At 42.1% G+C, this 18,470-nt stretch overlaps 1 protein-coding gene across 1 annotated transcript; it reads right to left on the reverse strand.

Moving 5' to 3' along the window:
* Nucleotides 1-3,113: 3,113 nt before the first annotated feature.
* ZC3HAV1L (ZC3HAV1 like) lies at nucleotides 3,114-15,986 on the reverse strand. The gene is made up of 4 exons (XM_082631836.1): nucleotides 15,539-15,986; nucleotides 14,404-14,539; nucleotides 8,656-8,914; nucleotides 3,114-7,464 (listed from the first exon to the last, which is right to left on the reverse strand). Exons 1-4 carry the CDS (start codon nucleotides 15,910-15,912, stop codon nucleotides 7,328-7,330), a joined length of 906 nt encoding a protein of 301 aa, XP_082487962.1. The 5' UTR covers nucleotides 15,913-15,986; the 3' UTR covers nucleotides 3,114-7,327.
* Nucleotides 15,987-18,470: the final 2,484 nt, after the last annotated feature.

Raw genomic sequence — 18,470 nt, forward strand, 5'->3', positions numbered from 1 at the left:
CATAATAAGAAAAGAAAACTACAGACCAATATCTCTCATGAACATATGTACAAAAATCCTTGATAAAATATTAACAAATCGAATCCAAAAAAGTCTGAAAAGAATTATACACCATGACCAAGTAGGATTTATCACAGATATGCAAGGCTGGGTCAACATTTGAAAATCAATCAGCATAATCCATCACACTGACCAACTGAAAAAGAAAAATCACATAATTGTATCAATAGATGCAGAAGAAGCATTTGACAAAATCCAACACTCATTAGTGATAAAAACTCTCAGTAAACTAGAAGTAGAGGGGAACTTCCTCAACTTGATAAGGACTATCTACAAGAGAACTACAACTAATATCATATTTAATGGTGAGAAACTCAAAGCTTTAAGACAAGGATGTTGTCCCCTCTCAGCCCTTCTTTTCAACGTGGAACTGAAGTCCTTGCTAATGCAGTAAGACAAGAAAAGGGTGGTACAGCCACTTTGGAAGACAGTTTGGTGGTTTCTTATAAAACTAAACATTCTCTTACCATTTGATCTAGCAATCATACTCCTTGGTATTTACCCAAAGAACTTGAAAACTTATGTCCACACAAAAACCTGCACATGGATATTTATAGCAGTTTCATTCATAATTGCCAAAACTTGGAAGCAACAAAGATGTCCTTCAGTAGGTGGATGGATAAACTGTGGTACATCCAATGAAATATCATTCAGCACCAAAAAGAAATGAGCCCCCAAAGACATGGAGGAACCTAAATGCATATTACTAAGTGAAAGAAGCCAATCTAAAAAGACTACATACTGTGTAATTCCAACTATATGACATTCTGGAAAAGGCAAAACTATGGAGACAATAAAAAGATCAGTGTTTGCCGGGCAGGGGAGGGGAGATGACAGGCAGAGCACAGAGACTTTTTAAGGCAGTAAAAATACTCTGTATGATATTATAATAATGGATATATGTCATTATATTTTTATCTAAACCCATAGTATACACAACACTAACAGTGAACCCTAAGGTAAACTATGGACTTTGGGTGATGATGATGTGTAAAAGTAGGTACATCCTGGGACTTTCCTGGTGGTGCAGTGGTTAAGAATCTGCCTGCCAATTCAGGGAACACGGGTTTGAGCCCTGCTCCAGGAGGATCCCACATGCCGCAGAGCAACTAAGCCCATGTGCCCCAACTACTGAGCCTGCGCTCTAGAGCCCATGCGTCGCAACTACTGAGCCCGTGTGCTGCAACTACTGAAGCCTGTGTGCCTAGAGCCTGTGCTCCACAACAAGAGAAGCCACCACAATAAGAAGCCTGTGCACCACAACGAAGAGTAACCCCCACTCACCACAACTAGAGAAAGCCTGCGTGCAGCAACAAAGATCCAATGCAGCCAAAAATAATGAATAAATGGATTTGCCTTAAAAAATAAAATAAATAAATAATATTTTTTTTAATTTTTAAAAATAAACATCTAAAAAAAAGCAAAATAGGTGCATCCTTGCTAAAAAGTACACCATTCTGGTGAGTGATCTTGACAATGGGAGAGGCTATGCATGTGTGGGAGCAGAGGGTATATGAGAAACCTCTGCATCTGCCTCTTAATTTTGTTATAAACCTAAAACTATACTCTAAAAAAATCAAGTGTGGGACTTCCCTGGTGGCACAGTGGTTAAGACTCCGCACTCCCAATGCAGGGGGCCCGGGTTCAATCCCTGGTCAGGGAACTAGATCCCACATGTATGCTTCAACTAAGAGTTCACATGCCACAACTAAGAAGGCTGCATGCTACAACTAAGGAGCTGGCGAGCTGCAACTAAGCAGCCCACCTGCCAAAATTAAGATCCAGCGCAACCAAAAAAAAAAAAAAAAAACGAGTGTACTAAAATGTATCAAATAATAAATGCCTAATCATAGGACTATGATTAATAAATGATACATTAAAAAATATAATGCAGCTATCAAATATAATTGTGAATGCTTTCAATTATGTCGGTAAATGCTTACAAAACAATATCAATCCAGAAGGGCATAATATGAAATTGTATTTATAGTACACTCTCAATATTTAAGAATATGTACATGGAAAAAGACTGAAAGAAATATCCTACATTATTAACAGTGATTGTCTCTACACAGTCATATTATGGGTGATTATATGACTTCCTTCTTAATACTTAATTCCTGTATTCTCCAAAATTTCTACAATATTATAGTATTCCCCCCCAAAAAAAAATCTTTTGGAAAAATATTCCTAAATAATAAGAGTAATTCAAGGATACATAATACATTATTTTAAAACTAATAATGAATGTGAGGGGATGGATGTGCTAACTAACCTTACTGTGGTAAACACTTTGCAATATATATGTGTATACAGATGTATCAAATCATCACCTTGTACACCTTAAACTTACACAGTGTTATATGTCAGTTACATCTCAATAAAGCTGGAAAAAAATTTTAATAGAAATTATAATAGGGCTTCCCTGGTGGCGCAGTGGTTGAGAGTCCGCCTGCCGATGCAGGGGACACGGGTTTGTGCCCCGGTCCAGGAGGATCCCAGGTGCCGTGGATCGGCTAGGCCCTTGAGCCATGGCCGCTGAGCCTGCACGTCCGGAGCCTGTGCTCCGAAACGGGAGAGGCCACAGCGGTGAGAGGCCCGCGTACCGCAAAAAAAAAAATTATAATAACATTACAAATCAATTTACAAAAACTCAAAACAGTACCTAGAATAAAATTTATATTTTGAGAATACAGCAATAAAAAGGAAATTACTACATACACACATAACATATAAATGAAATTTATTTATGAATGTTTAGATGCATACACTTGCAAGTTACCAAATAGGATAAAAAATACATTAAAAGAATATATGGCATTATCAAGTGGAGCTTACTCAAGAATTTAAGGATGTTTTAATATGAAAGCCATGAATATAATCATATTAGGTAACTTAAATGATTAACATTATATGATTATATCAAAAGATACCAATTCCTACCAAAAGCTTCTAATAAACAAGAAAAAGGATGTTATTTCCCTTATTATAATAGAGAATATTTGTTTAAAACCAATAATTAACTTCATATTAAATGAAGAAATATCCAGAAATATCTTATTACAATTTTATTTAACAAAAAGATATAATAGAAATACATAAGACAAATATTTTTGCAGCTACAATTTTATATTTAAAAAAAAAACCAAACAAGCCATCTAATACTGTTAGAACAAAGACAACTCACCTAAAGACAAATATTTTGAAAATCAATAGCATTCTGAAGATAGAGATTCCCATACTTAGTAGCAATACAGATATATTAGCCAAGAAAGAATTTATGCAATAAGGGATATTCATGACCTAGATAAAAACATGAACAAATTATAATGAAAGAAATCAAGAAATACGTCAACAATGAAGACTTAATTCCTTGATGGAAAGGATTAGTATCATAAACATAAGTCATAAAGAGTTAATTTTAGACCTAGACAATGCAAACCGAAGCATCAAAAGGATGTTTACCTTATATAACACATTCCTTAGGGAAAAAAAGATTCTTTGAATACTAAAAATATGTGAGGAGAAAGAGAATCAATGAGAGCAATATGATACTGATTCAACAGATTCAAATGCAGAGTTTAATTCATTATATGGCAAAAAATATTTAACTACCAAGTGTTATAATTACCAAAAAGAATAAATAATGTTTTTGCTCAAAGCCGGGGAATAAAAGCATTGCGATGCAATGTACTAAGTGCTAGAGCTTTGAGAACACTAGGAGAGCTGCCTGTCTTGGGGTCAGGTAAGGCTAACCTGACATTTTAAATAATCTAATTTTGCCAGGTTTTGAGGCAGGAGGAGGGAAGGAGTGGCACCTAGAGGGAGCATCATTTACAAATAGAGTCTCAAGATAAAATGGCACATTCCAAAACCTGCAAGTACGTCAATACACGCAATACTGGTCTGCATTTTAAGAACTCAATTAAAAGTCAATATTTTAGGGCTTCCCTGGTGGTGCAGTGGTTGAGAGTCCGCCTGCCGATGCAGGGGACACGGGTTCGTGCCCCGGTGCGGGAAGATCCCACATGCCGCGGAGCGGCTGGGCCCCTGAGCCATGGCCGCTGAGCCTGCGCGTCCGGAGCCTGTGCTCCGCAACGGGAGAGGCCGCGGCAGTGAGAAGCCCGCGTAATGCAAAAAAAAAAAAAAAAAAAGGCAATATTTTAAAATCAGAAAATTTCTCATAAAAATTTCTGGATTTGTGGCTGCTTTTGACAAATTGGATGATACGTCAAATTGGGCCTCACATTCCCACGTGGAAGCAAGAGGCAGCTGTCCCTTTTAGATGGGACAGTTTGCCACAGCACTTCCTCTCTTCCCCCATTCTTCTCACATCCACCTCACTTTATCCATTTATCTTAACTTTCTAGTCCCTGTAGGGATTTGAGTTTTATGACTTCTATCCTCCGTGATGGGGACCAATGAAGGTTATGGCAGAAAAAAGCAATACGATTAGGTCTGCATTTCAAAAGGTCAACCAGGCAGCAGGGGGAGAGAAGGGTGGTAAGGAGATCAATGACATCCACAAAAGCCTATTATATTAAAAATTACAATGGGGGTACCATCCTTGAAGTGGAACAGAGGTCCATCTCGCACTTCCTACAAAAAACTCTCACAAGACAGACTTGAAAACCACTGAGTTAAGAATCTGTAAAATAAATGTAAGAGGTGATGAGGGTTTAGAAAAAGGCAGTGTGTTGGGGATGGAAAGAAAGGGGTAGAGAGGATAAAAATTTGCAAGATTTTTAAAGTGGAAAATTCTGCAACACAGGGTAACCAATCTGACACAGGGAATAAGAAGAAAGGAAAAGTATAGGACAATTTGCAGGTTTGGGGCTTAAGTCATTTAGTGCTGACACTCCAAAATAAAGAACAAAAGGAGGAACAAGTCTGGAGGAAAGTCAGTCATTCAATTTAGGGTATTTGGAATTTGTGAAGCCTACAGATGTGCAGCTTCATCTCATAAGCCCTGATAAATTGCCAAAGAAACTCTAATCTGATAACTCTCTAACAGGTGAATCATCAAATTAAAATAAGAGACAGGTATGATTACATAAAATGTTTTTATAGGATGAATACCAATGGAACTAAGATTAAAATGGAATATTATAGAATTGAATAAAATATTGCAACAAAGATTACAAAGGGTCAATAACTTCATATATAAAGGCATAATTATAAGATATATAAAAAGAACACAATAATGTAAAAATCTACTAAGTCTTTTAATGTAAAGAATATGCATTTATACACTATACTGTTTCCATAAAGGATTTAACATGGCTTACAAAAGAAATATAACAGTAAAAGAATAAAACGTAAATAATAATAATAAAATATAAAGATAATTTTTTAATTAGCACCAGAGAAATCGTAACTAAGAAAAAAGAAGCAAGACACACAAAACATAAGAGCTTTCAGAAATACTGCTGTTGGCAATCAAAATGAAGAGATTCACATAAGTTGCGTGACTCTTACTGTCCATTAGGAGAAAACACAGCACCTTCTCACTTTAAAAAGGACAGTTTTGCACACCTCCCCCAACGGAAGAGAAAAGTTTCCATGATTAAAATTTTTCTAAATTAAATAAATTTAGCTTGATGAAAAGCTCACTACTTTGGCCCTATTTCTCAAATGTTATGTTATTGCCAGACAGTTAAATTAAAAAAAAAAAAACACTTTACACACCAATATTTGTGGTTATTAATACAACAAACACAGGAAAGAATTTCACAAAGCTGCTTCTCTGTGGTACCCCTTGATGAAAACAAGGAAATAAACACCAGGTACAACTAAAAAGAGACAGCTGGGTGGGCAAGGGCAGAGAGAAGGGGGGAAGGGAGAAGTCAGTATGGAATGGGCGAGGTATATAGATTTCTGATGGTCCATCCTGATCACAGAAAGAATGGGTACAACTTAGAGGAATGTATGAGCTATGCATCCTTCATACTACAGGAATCTAAGACTTTGGTAAAAGTTTAATAAGAAATGGAGAGTACACAGAGTGAGGTAGAAATCTCTGGTGAGCACCCGTAAGTTATATACTCTGCGGTGTTGGCTGAGGATGGATCCACGAGAGTTGGATATCATATCATATACAGTCAATATGCTTTTACGAAAATTAAGGAGCCGATTAAAGGCCAAGTCACATCAGCACAGAGGAGGGCCCCAGCAATTAAAGGGCATGTACAAACTACACAAAATAAAGACATATAGAAAGAAGACATACGGAAGAATATTTACTTGCATATATATATATATATTTTTTTTTAACCCATGCCCCCTGCAATGGAAGCGCAGAGTCCTAACCACTGGACCGCCAGGGAATTCCCGCATGTATTTTTAAAGAAATGAAAATCAAAAGTATCATTCAGCAACTGTAAGTGAAGCAAAAGTAAAGAATAACGTAAAAATTTAATATTATGTGGATTTTAAGAAAAGAGTTATATTCAAAATTTGTTAGAATCAAAATATCCCAGAATGGGGCTTCCCTGGTGGCGCAGTGGTTGGGAGTCCGCCTGCCGATGCAGGGGACGCGGGTTCGTGCCCCGGTCCGGGAGGATCCCACATGCCGCGGAGTGGCTGGGCCTGTGAGCCATGGCCGCTGAGCCTGCGCGTCCGGAGCCTGTGCTCCACAGTGGGAGAGGCCACAGCGGTGAGAGGCCCGCATACAAAAAAAAAAAAAATCCCAGAATAATGGAACTAGTTAAGCAAACGATGATATATTAGTGTATCTGTGCATGAAAATGATTACGCATGATAAATGTGAACAAATATGGAGAGATGCTTATGGAATATTAAGTAAAAAAAAAAAAAAAAAAGAAAGAGCATAAAGTGTATGTACTCCCTGAATACCACAATGTAAAAACTATGTGTATGGGCGTACAGAAAAGCACTTGGCTGGGTCCCAGAACAAGTCCGCAGGAGCCTGCCTCTTTAAGAGCTCTGGCCAGCCAGCCCGGGGAAAGCTCTCAGGAACCGCAGGATTTGCCCAGGACTGACCTCATCTACTCTCAGGTTTTACTCTCCCTTTGCCTGTTCAATGTCTAACCTCATCCTCAACCATGCACCCCCAATTTTATCCTCCCAATCTGGCATTTTCTCCTTTTCCATCTTCTTTAATTCTCACCACAACCTGTGAGGTAGGTATCATTATGGCTATTATTAATAAACGATTAAATGAATGAATGGTTACAAATTGAATCTCAACAGAAGCTTTGTTTTCAGACCTTCCAGCTGGACAACGTTCTTATTTCACTGACGTCCTCTAAGGTTTACCTGCACATGGCTTCTTGGCTGACTCAGCAGGGCCAGAGACCAGAGGACCGGCCTCTGCAGCCCTAGCTACGGGTACTCCTTGTTTCTCAAGGCTCTGGGAATGCTCAGCAGAAGAAGCTGAATTATCTAAAAAGAAGAAGAAAGAGATGAGGTTTCCTGACATACCCCTTCATCACTCTAAATTTCATCCTACGTTGGGAGCATCAGCCCAGCTAATCAGATCACAGATAAAACTCCCAACGCTTTTCATTTGGAGAGTTCGTGTCTTCTGGAGGAAAATATACATAAATATTTATATATCTCAACAGCAAGCAGAAAGTCACATTTCATAGCTAGGAGAGACCCACTAAACAAGACCAGATGAAGAGAATAACAGGCCCTACCCACGGGGCAGAACGTCCCTGCCACCATTTAGGGACACACCTACACAGCCTCTGACACGGGTACACGCAGAGCCCTCCCTGCCTTCAAACCACACTCATAGTCGGCCACTCCCACCCCAACACAAGAAAATTCCATATTAAAGCTTAGGGGCTCTGACTTTGATGATCTGGTTTTCCTATCAGGAATTCTCCAAAGCCCACCACCCAATGAAACTGATTTTCAGCTATAAGCAAATCTAATGGAATAAGTACTCTCGCATTGTAATTTAAGAAGACCAAGCCACACTTTATAGACCTTAAAAAAGGACAGACTATGTGGCAACATGAGAAGATATTTATGATGTTGTAGAACGTGAAAATGAAAGATACTAAACTAATGCAGACTTTGACCACCACTGGACTAGTATTTTCTAGTAACAGGACTGAAGGGCCTGTAATTAAATACTACCAATTATTATGGATTAGAGTGAGTGGAGTCATAAGTGATTTTTATTTTTACTCTCTATTTTCCAAATTCTTCTGTAATGTGGTTAAAATTTCCTAAAAGTTTAAGAAAAAACTTTTACTCAATTTAATAAAAGAAAGCCATCCCTACATTATCCTTACCTAGATTCTAGTCACTAGCCTACCTCCCTCCTCTTTCCTCCTACCAAAGCGGTTAAGACTGTTCTTCCTACTTCCTGACCCCCAACTTACCGAGGAGCTACACTGTTCAAACACTTGGGCAGAGGCTATTAGCTGGCAGCACTGAAAATAAACTCCATCCCTTCCCTCCTTTGGTTAGAATCACAGTTCCATATCATAGAATGTTGACTGATGAAGCTTCCCCAAGGACAGAGCAGCAATTAACCTAGGAAAGTGCTTTTTCCCCAGACTCACTTTCAGCTCAGCACTACACTGTTGACAGTGTTTTGTCTACCTCTGAGAGTCTCACCTTTATTTTCAAGCATCTTGTGCAGCTTCATGTGCTTGTAGGTAGCAATTATCTGAAAATTAACGACACTTGGAATATTCAGTCCTTGGTCCTGCAGCAGCTGCAGGGATGTAGCGTGAATTAGCTGATGAGACCGCTTGCACTTCGGCAGCCTGCACTCTCCCCTGACAAAGGACTTGCACACGTGAAACTTGTTGCATTTATCCTTCAGGTTGCAGTAACCATACAGGGCTTCACCTTTGTTGTAGAGCAAACAGACCTGGTACAGAAGTGAAGCAACACTTAGGACATTCATTTTCACTGTATCTCTTAAGCCAATAAAGGACAGCTTCTCTAAATGGCACCTTCTGATCATCAGTGGCTATTAAAATCATCATGGGTGAAAGGCAGATGGGTATATAATAGTTCCTCCACCTACATCTCCCCTAGCTGTTACTAATGTTCAGCTGCCCCTCTCTGACCTTGACTCTCAGTTGGCCCGCCCTCCTATCCCAGAGCCTGTAGCCAATGAGTGACGTCTATGCAGGTATAAAAGGCTGGCTCCCTTGCCTCAAGGCTAGAACCATTCTTCAATGTGATTTTTGCTCTAGAGCCCCGGCATGAATCAAGTCAAGGCCAGACTTCACCTTGCTTGTAGCTCTCCCTTCCCTCTTTTTTTTTTTTTTTTTTTTTTTTTGCGGTACGCGGGCCTCTCACTGTTGTGGCCTCTCCCATTGTGGAGCACAGGCTCCGGACGCGCAGGCTCAGAGGCCATGGCTCACGGGCCCAGCCGCTCCATGGCATGTGGGATCTTCCCGGACCGGGGCACGAACCCGTGTCCCCTGCATCGGCAGGCGGACTCTCAACTACTGTGCCACCAGGGAAGCCCCCCTTCCCTCTTTTTTACTTTACAGATTTTCCCCAAGCATCCCTCCTTCAATATATCACATGCACCTAAAACACTATGTCAGGCCCTGCTTCCAGGGAAACCAACCTGGAAGCGTGAACAGATAATTTATTATCCAAACTAGGGCATTTTTCAGGGAGCACTATTAATGTTTGCACTGGGACCAGACATTGTGTACCTCCTGAGATGATGCAATAGGAAATACAACTTTCCAGGTATTAGCATGAAAGTCTGACATGGCTGGAAACTCCCCAGTCCCAGGCAAACAGGGACCGTTAGTCACCCTAACAATATACCAAATATACAAAAAATTCTTGCTACAAAATCAAGCCCAAATCCAATCAAAGGTCTAGATCTATCAATTTACAGTAAATACAGGGGATAGAGGAACATGTTAAATGATATTAGAGGAACACAATTAGTCAAACCTAAAATGTGGGAAAATTCCAGTGGACACAAATGACCTGGTTTAAAACAAAATGATATCAGAGAACAAATGGTTGCCAGAAGGGAGGTGGGTGGAGGATGGGTGAAATAATTGAAGGGAATTAAGAGGTACAAGCTTCCAGTTATAAAATAAGTCATGCGAGATTCATTGTAGTGATTTTTTCATAATGTATGAAAATATTGAATCACTATGTTATACACCTGAAACCAATATAATATTGTAAATAATTATACTTCAATAAAAATTTTCAGAAAATAAAAAAATAATAAGTCATGGGATCAACCAACAAGGGATTAAGCTCCAAAATATACAAATAGCTCATGCAGCTCAATATCAAAAAAACAAATCAAAAAATGGGCAGAAGATCTAAATAGACATTTCTCCAAAGAAGACATACAGATGGCCAAGAGACACATGAAAAGATGCTCAACATCACTAATTATTAGAGAAATGCAAATGAAAACTACAATGAAGTATCACCTCATACCTGTCAGAATGGCCATCATCAAAAAATCTACAAACAATAAATGCTGGAGAGGGTGTGGAGAAAAGGGAACCCTCCTACACTGTTGGTGGGAATGTAAATTGGTACAATCATTATGGAGAACAGTATGGACACTAAAACTAGAGCTACCATATGATCCAGCAATCCCACTCCTAGGCATATATTGAGAGAAAACCGTAATTCGAAACGATACATGCACCCCAATGTTCATTGCAGCACTATTTACAATAGCCAGGACATGGAAGCAACCTAAATGTCCATCAACAGAGGAATGGATAAAGAAGATGTGGTACATACATGCAATGCAGTATTACTCAGCCATTTAAAAAAAAAAGAATGAAATAATGCCATCTGCAGCAACACGGATGGACCCAGAGATTGTCATACTGAGTGAAGTAAGACAAAGATATCATATGATACTGCTTATACGTGGAATCTAAAAACATGATACAAATGAACTTATTTACAAAACAGAAATAGAGTCACAAATGTAAAAAAAAAAAACAACTTATGGTTACCAGAAGGGAAAGAAGGGGGAGGGATAAATTGGGAGATTGGGATTGACATATACACACTACTATATACAAAACAGATAACTAATAAGGACCTACTGCATAGCACAGGGAACTCTACTCAATACTCCATAATGACCTACATGGGAAAAGAATCTAAAGAAGAGTGGATATATGTGTATGTAAAACTGATTCACTTTGCTGTACAGCAGAAACTAACACAACATTGTAAATCAACTATATTCCAATAAAAAAAAATTTTTAAGTCATGGGGATATAATATACAGCATAAAGAATATGGTCAATAACACTGTAATAACTTTGTATGGAGACAGATAGTTATTAGACTTACCACGGTGATCATTCCATATGTATTTAAATGTCATACATATGAAACCAACATAATATTGCACATCAATTATACTTCAATCAGTAAGCCAAAAAATGGTATGCTGCCTATGATTACGATGCCAATTTTCTAAAATGAACCCATAATTTTAGTGCAATTCCTACCTCCCCCAAAGAATTCCTATAAAATAGTTTTAGGAATTTGAATGATTCCAAAGCTCATCTGAAAAAGGAAAGAAGTGAGAATCAATTAATGAAAAAAAGAAGAGGGTTTCCCTGGTGGCGCAGTGGTTGAGAGTCTGCCTGCCGATGCAGGGGACACAGGTTCGTGCCCTGGTCTGGGAAGATCCCACATGCCGCGGAGCGGCTAGGCCCATGAGCCATGGCTGCTGAGCCTGCGCACCCAGAGCCTGTGCTCCATAACGGGAGAGGCCACAACAGTGAGAGGCCCGCGTAACACACACACACACACACACACACAAAAGAAGAAACAGGAAGCCAGAACAGCTTTTTGAAAAATAAAAGCATTAAAGTAAAAATGTAAAAAAACTCACAAAATGAGTATAAGTTAAGGCTTCTACAAGACAGTATTAAGCACATATGGTCTTATTGCTCAGCTCTAGTAAATCTTGAAGCAATAGATTATTCTGACTTGGGGGCTAGGTCTAGGATCTGTTTTCTTTGATCTCCTGTACATTCTGGAACCAGTATCACACTGTTTAATGAAAGTAGTTTATATTTTAAGATATGATGGTACGAGTCTCTATGCCCAGTTTATTATAAAAGGATATATAACTCTCAGGAATAGTTGGATGGAAGAGATGCATAGGGCAAGGTATGTAGGAAAGGGTGTGGAGCTTCCATGCTTTATCTGGGCGCCACTCTCCCAGCACCTCCACATGTTCACCAACCTGGAAGCTCTCCAAAGCCATCCTTTTGGGTTTTTTATGGAGGCTTCATTACATGGGCACGATTGTTTAAATCACGGGCCATTGGTAATTGAACTCAATCTCTAGGCCCTTTTCCCTCCCAGGAGGTGGGAGTGGGACTGAAAGTTCCAACTTCTAATCACATGACTGGTTCTTAGGGGAACCAGCTCCCATCCCTAGGTTACCTAGAGGCTTTCCAAAAGTCACCACATGAACATAACAAAAGTCACTTTTTATCGCTCTCACGTTTGACATGTACACACCGCTATATTTAAAATGGATAACCAGGGACTTCCCTGGTAGTGCAGAGGTTAAGAATCTGCCTGCCAACGCAGGGGACATGGGTTCGAGCCCTGGTCCGGGAAGATCCCACATGCCACAGAGTAACTAAGCCTGTGTGCCACAACTACTGAAGCCCGCGAGCCACAAATACTGAGCCCAGGTGCTGCAACTACTGAAGCCCGCGCACCTAGAGCCTGTGCTCTGCAACAGGAGAAGCCATCGCAGTGAGAAGCCCGCACACCACAACGAAGAGTAGCCCCTGCTCACCACAACTAGAGAAAGCCCACGCGCAGCAACGAAGACCCAACACAGCCAAAAATTAATAAATAAATTAATTAATTTAAAAAAAAGTAAAATGGATAACCAACAAGGACCTACTGTATAGCACAGGAAAGTCTGTTCAATATTATGTAACAACCTAAATGGGAAAAGAATTTGAAAAAAATAAGATACATGTATATGTATAATTGAATCACTCTGCTGTACACCTGAAACTATCACTACATTGTTAATCAACTATACTCCAATATAAAATAAAAAGTTAAAAAAAAATTTAGGAAATTCCAAGGGTCTTAGGAGCTCTGTGCCAGGGGCAGAGACAAAGACCAAATATGTATTTCTTATTATAAATCACAATATCACAATACTTGCCCCTTATTGATTTTTTATGTGTACTGTACCTATATTACATACTGAATCTTTAGGAGTGTGGCAGAAAGGAATCACCAGGTATTTTCACACACGAGATGTGAGGTACACTCCTGCCTCATCCACTGTGCTTGTCCACGGTCCCTGCTGTCTAAGTGGCCGTGTTTTGTGCCACGTGCCACGCACCTCCAGTTCCAGATGATTAGACCGAAGGCAGGCTCCTGTCTTAAACGCGGCCAACCCATCAACTGCTCACAGAACACTGATATAGTCTAACATGACAAGATGAGGTTGGACCCAGGGTACTCGGGTAGAAGCCATAAAGAAAAAAATACAATAAGTTTAACAACAGAAAAATGTTAAGCTTCTATAAGTCAAAAAAATTCATAAACACTAAAGGTAAACAGAAGTTGCACTGCCCCTTCTCTCGGAGACAAAACAGAACGCCCCCCCCCCCACCTCCCTATAGCTGCGGCATCCTCCTCTCCCTTCCTGCCGAGATCTCTCGTAATACTTTCTTTGGGGATTCCAACCCTTCTGTTTAAAAAATTCTTTGTGTATAGCTAAACAGATACAAACGTGCTAATTCTGCCATTATAGCAGGGCACCTTTGGAACAACATAATGTAGTTCCAAAACAATTCAAATTAATATCTAAAGCCCCCAAAAAGTAAATGGGGGGGGATATTTGTAACAAATGTGACCCAAAAAGGGATCTGTATCGTTAAAGACATCTTATGAATTAACAGGAAAAGACAAACGCCTGGATAGAAAAGTCAATAAAAGTATAAACAGGTAATTCACAGAACACAGGCTTCGTAATCAGTTAAAACTAAATTCAAATCTGCCATTTTCTATGTGATCTTGGGCAAGTTATTTAATCGAGCCTCAGTTGCCTCACCTGTAAAATGGGGACAGGCATACCTCACTCATAGGCTATTAATCAGCTAAGGTATATGAATTACTCAACATTCAGTAAGAACTCAAAAAAACCAGTAGCCATTATTATTATTTCTACACCACACTTCTGTGTATCAAGGCCCAATAAAATCATAGACTGCAGAAAGGCCAGCACTGTATCATACCCACCCCCCTTCCCCTCAGGCTGTCCTCTGTAAGCAGATTGTTGATGTTCTCCCCTGACTTTTTTCAAGGTGCAGACAATATGAGGGTGACTCCTTAGTGACTCACCTCTGGTAAAAGGCAGGGGTCATTCTGTAAAAGAAGGATCCGAAGCTGGGCCTCATTGAGGCCAAACAGTCCCTGGTTTTTCAGGACTTGGATGTTGACAGGTATGTGGATATCATGAGAAAGGGTGCAGGTAGACCTAGAACACAAAGGTCTGGATCAGAGGCCCAGATGAAGAAGGGGCCAGACTGTCGAATCCCTTCCCTAGGGTCACTTTCAACTTGCAGGTGAAGTTACACAATTTTCCATGAACCCATGGATACTACAGTCTAATAAGCTCTGATAATAAGAAAGCTGGGATGAAGCAACTCCCCTCCCAGAGCCATTTAATTCTGAATGAGGATGCTTTAAGGCCAAAGGGACCCCCTCCCCCAGTCACCTGCCTTGACAGAGGGTGCCCGTGGGTGGGTTCTGCAGAGGACCGCACTGGGCCTTCTTCACCCTAAGCGGCTGCGCACCCCACCATCCACCAACCTTAAACAGAATGCATGCCTCCTCGCCCCACCCCGCTTTGGGGGGGCTAGAGGAAACCGAGGAAGACTGGAGTTAGGAGGCCGCCTCAAACGACCTCTTCCAAATCATCCAGCCCTCAGTTTTCCTAGAGGGGGGTGTCAAACTAAATCGCGCTTTCTAAACCTGGAGAGCACAGACTCGCGTCTGTAAAACTCTGTGCTCAAGTGGGAAGGGCCGATCTCTGGATAAAGGATCCATGAATCTCATGGGGTCCGCAAATGGCCCCCAAAGGGCCACTGGTGGAAATGAACGCAAAAGTCCTAACCTGATTTATCCCGGCCGTGCTGTGGAGGATCTCGGGGGGCGGGGGAGAGGGGAGCAGAAGCTGCAATCTGGGGCGGGGGAGGCTGTTGAGAAGTCCAAGTCTGGACGATCTTCCGCCTCATTCCTAAGCTGGGAGCGCGAAGGACCCGGAGGGGCCCCTTCCCGGGGCTTTCCTTCAGCCCTTACGTAGCGGGGGGGGGGGGGGGGGGGGGGGGGGGCGGGCGGGCGTCCGGCCCGGACCAACGACCCCTTTTCTTACTTCTTAGCTGGGTCCCGCTTCCGGCTGGCCAGGCCAGGCCCGCGGCCCGTGCGCCCTGACCGCCGCGTCCCGCCCGCCGCCCCGACCCGCCCGCAGCCTCACCAGCAGTCGCGGTTCGGGCACTTGCCCATCATGTGGCGGCGGCAGAGGTGCAGCTGGTCGCAGGCCTGGCACTCGCCGCGCTGGTAGCGAGCGCAGAGGCGCGCGGAGGACACAGCCACAACCCGCCAGGCCGAGGGGCCGCCGCCGCTGCCCGCGCCGCCCTCGCCGGCCGCCACCTCGGCCTCGGCGTCCCACGGGTCTTCCCGCACCTCCACCTCCTGCAGCAGGAAGCGGTCGGGCCCGGCCTGGCGCAGCACGTCCCGCAGCCGGGCCTCCGAGAGTTCCACGTGGCCGCGCAGATCCTGCAGGAACATGCGGCCGCCGTGGGCGCACAGCACCTTGGTAAGGAACGAGCACACGGTGGGCTCCGCCATGGTCGCGGCCCGGCTCCCTGTGCGGAAATCCGAGGCGGGCAGACTCCTCCCAGTCACGTCCACGACTACAAACCCCGTTCCCGGGGCGGGCTGGGGGGAGGGCGGGCGAGGGGCGGCCGCCCGTGGGCCGCGGCGCAGAGAGGCGGGTCCCGGGGCCTGGGTCCACCCTGGGCGCGGATCGGGCCGGGCGGGGACAGACTTGATTGAGCGCCTGCTCTGCGCCAGGCACCCTTCAAGGTTAAGTCCTCGCCTGGAGGGGCTCGTATAGTCGGGGGGAATTTGAGATACTGGTAAGGGCTACAAAGAAGATGAAACAGGGAATGTGGTAGAAGGTGCCTAGCTGGACGGCGTTAGGTAGCTGGGAGAGGAAGACTTCAGGATGTAGCCACTAGCCACAGTTGAGCATTTGGAATGTGACCAGTTCGAGTTGGAATGTGCTTCAAGTGTGAAATACACATACACCGGATTTGGAAGCTTTAGAATGCAGAGTGTAAACTTCATATTCATGATGTTAAACTCATAATATTTAAATAAAACGTTATTATAATTTCATGTTTCTTTTACTTCTAATGTAGCTATGAGAAAATGTAAAATGGCTCACTTTATATTTCTGTTGGACAGCACCTGTTTAGACCTGTACATTTATTAAGTAAGGAGCTATCTTTTTGCCCAACACCATGCTGATTTAATGACTATTTTTTGAGCCAACCGCTAATGCAGCAACAGAGTATAAAGATGAATAAAACATAATTGAGGGGCTTGACTGGTGGCGCAGTGGCTGGGAGTCCGCCTGCCGATGCTAGGGGACGCGGGTTCGTGCCCCGGTCTGGGAGGATCCCACGTGCTGCGGAGCGGCTGGGCCTGTGAGCCGTGGCCGCTGGGCCTGCGCGTCCGGAGCCTGTGCTCCGCAACGGGAGGGGCCGCGGCGGTGAGAGGCCCGCGTACCGCGAAAAAGAAAGAAAAAAAACCCAAAAACATAATTGAGGAACTCAACTAGCCGAGTTGCCGTCTTAACAGGGGCGGTTGTGAGGATTAAATGAGTTAATGTCACATAAAGAAGCCAAAGAGGAAGCCCACTTTAGCTTCCAGATGCCAGAAGACCTTCTCTGCCGTGTTAAGAAATTTGGACTTACGGAAGACTTTGGGAAGCTACTGAAGGAATTTCCGCTGGCGAGTGACGGTGGTCCCTCTGCCTAGAATGCTCCCCCGCACCCCTTTCTAGATGTCTCCTTTTTGTCATTCAACTCTGAGCTTAAATGTCTTCTCTTTAGCAAGGCCTTTCCTAAAGTCGCACCCAGGTCTCTGCATGCAACTTATCACTCATGTTTTTCTTCTTACTTATTTATATATTTGTAGAATTCAAACGTGTGAAAGCAGGAATTTTGTGTGTCTTATTCCTTGCTGTATCCCCAACACTTAAAAACAGTGCCTGGCTATATTGTAGGATAGGTGTTTTTTATTTTGTTTTTGTTTTTTTTTATTTTGTAGTAGACAATTTTTCAAGCAGGAAATTAGAAGACAGTGAAATAAGCACCCATATGTATCTATTTCCTCGTGTTACAAAATCTTAACACTTTGTCCTATTTTATTTGCCCGATTGTTTTGGCTGAGAATTTGTAAGTTTCAATTTCAATTTCTAGATAATTCAATCCTAAATACTTCAGTAGGCATGATTTCTAAAAATGGTAAATTTTCCTACATAATCCTAACATCATTTTCATAATTAACAGAAGTAACTGTAACTTTCCTTAACACTTCTAATGTAGGATCAGTGTTTTAGAAAGATCCCTGGCAGTAATAAGAATGGATTTCTAGAAAAGCAAGACAGGATAAGGAATAACAGAAGAGAAACAGAAGTTGAGGGATTATCATCTCAATTTTTATTGTGTTGTTTGCAGTGGACAATCCAAGAGAAGATACTCAGTGGGCAGTTGTATTTACAAGTCAAAAGCTTAAGAAAGATTGAAGAGACTATCTATTTGAGTGGCATCACAGTACTAGTAATTGGAGCTGTGAGAGTTGATAAGGTCACTCAGCACAAATAAAGTGAAGAACAGAGATGGGAGGATAGAACCTTGGGGAGTAGCAACAACAAACATTTCTGAAAAATTGAGAGCCTGCTATGGCAAAGTAAATAAACAAATGGAACAAATAACTAAGTGGAAAAACTCAAACATCTGCTCATGCTTGGTTTGATGCCACTTTGTATATTTGAATGTAGGTGTTTTTGACAGCAATGGGTTGGCTATACATTGTTTTATTTACATTGAAGTCCATATCAAATGGCAAATTTTACCTTCACTTTAATCATATCTATGTTGCCATATAAAGGTTCTCTCTCTCCATCCAAAGCTTTATGATTAAAAACGAATAAGTGGGGACTTTCCTGGTGGCACAGTGGTTAAGAATCCACCTGCCAATGCAGGGGACACGGGTTTGAGCCCTGGTCTGGGAGGATCCCACATGCCGCAGAGCAACTAAGCCCGTGCGCCACAACTACTGAGCCTGCACTCCAAAGCCCGCGAGCCACAACCACTGAAGCCCGCGTGCCACAGCTA

The sequence above is a fragment of the Mesoplodon mirus genome (genome assembly GCF_964341445.2).
Source record: "Mesoplodon mirus genome assembly, chromosome: 9".
NCBI lineage: Eukaryota > Metazoa > Chordata > Mammalia > Artiodactyla > Ziphiidae > Mesoplodon > Mesoplodon mirus.

Bases quoted from the DNA above. Each gene is read 5' to 3' on its own strand.
- ZC3HAV1L (XM_082631836.1), bottom strand. From the start codon at position 15,912: ATGGCGGAGCCCACCGTGTGCTCGTTCCTTACCAAGGTGCTGTGCGCC. The intron at 8,915-14,403 runs GTGAGTCACTAA...CTTCTGTACCAG, and splicing joins ACCCCTGCCTTTTACCAGAG to GTCTGTTTGCTCTACAACAA. The intron at 7,465-8,655 runs GTGAGACTCTCA...TCTTCTTTTTAG, and splicing joins CAAGATGCTTGAAAATAAAG to ATAATTCAGCTTCTTCTGCT.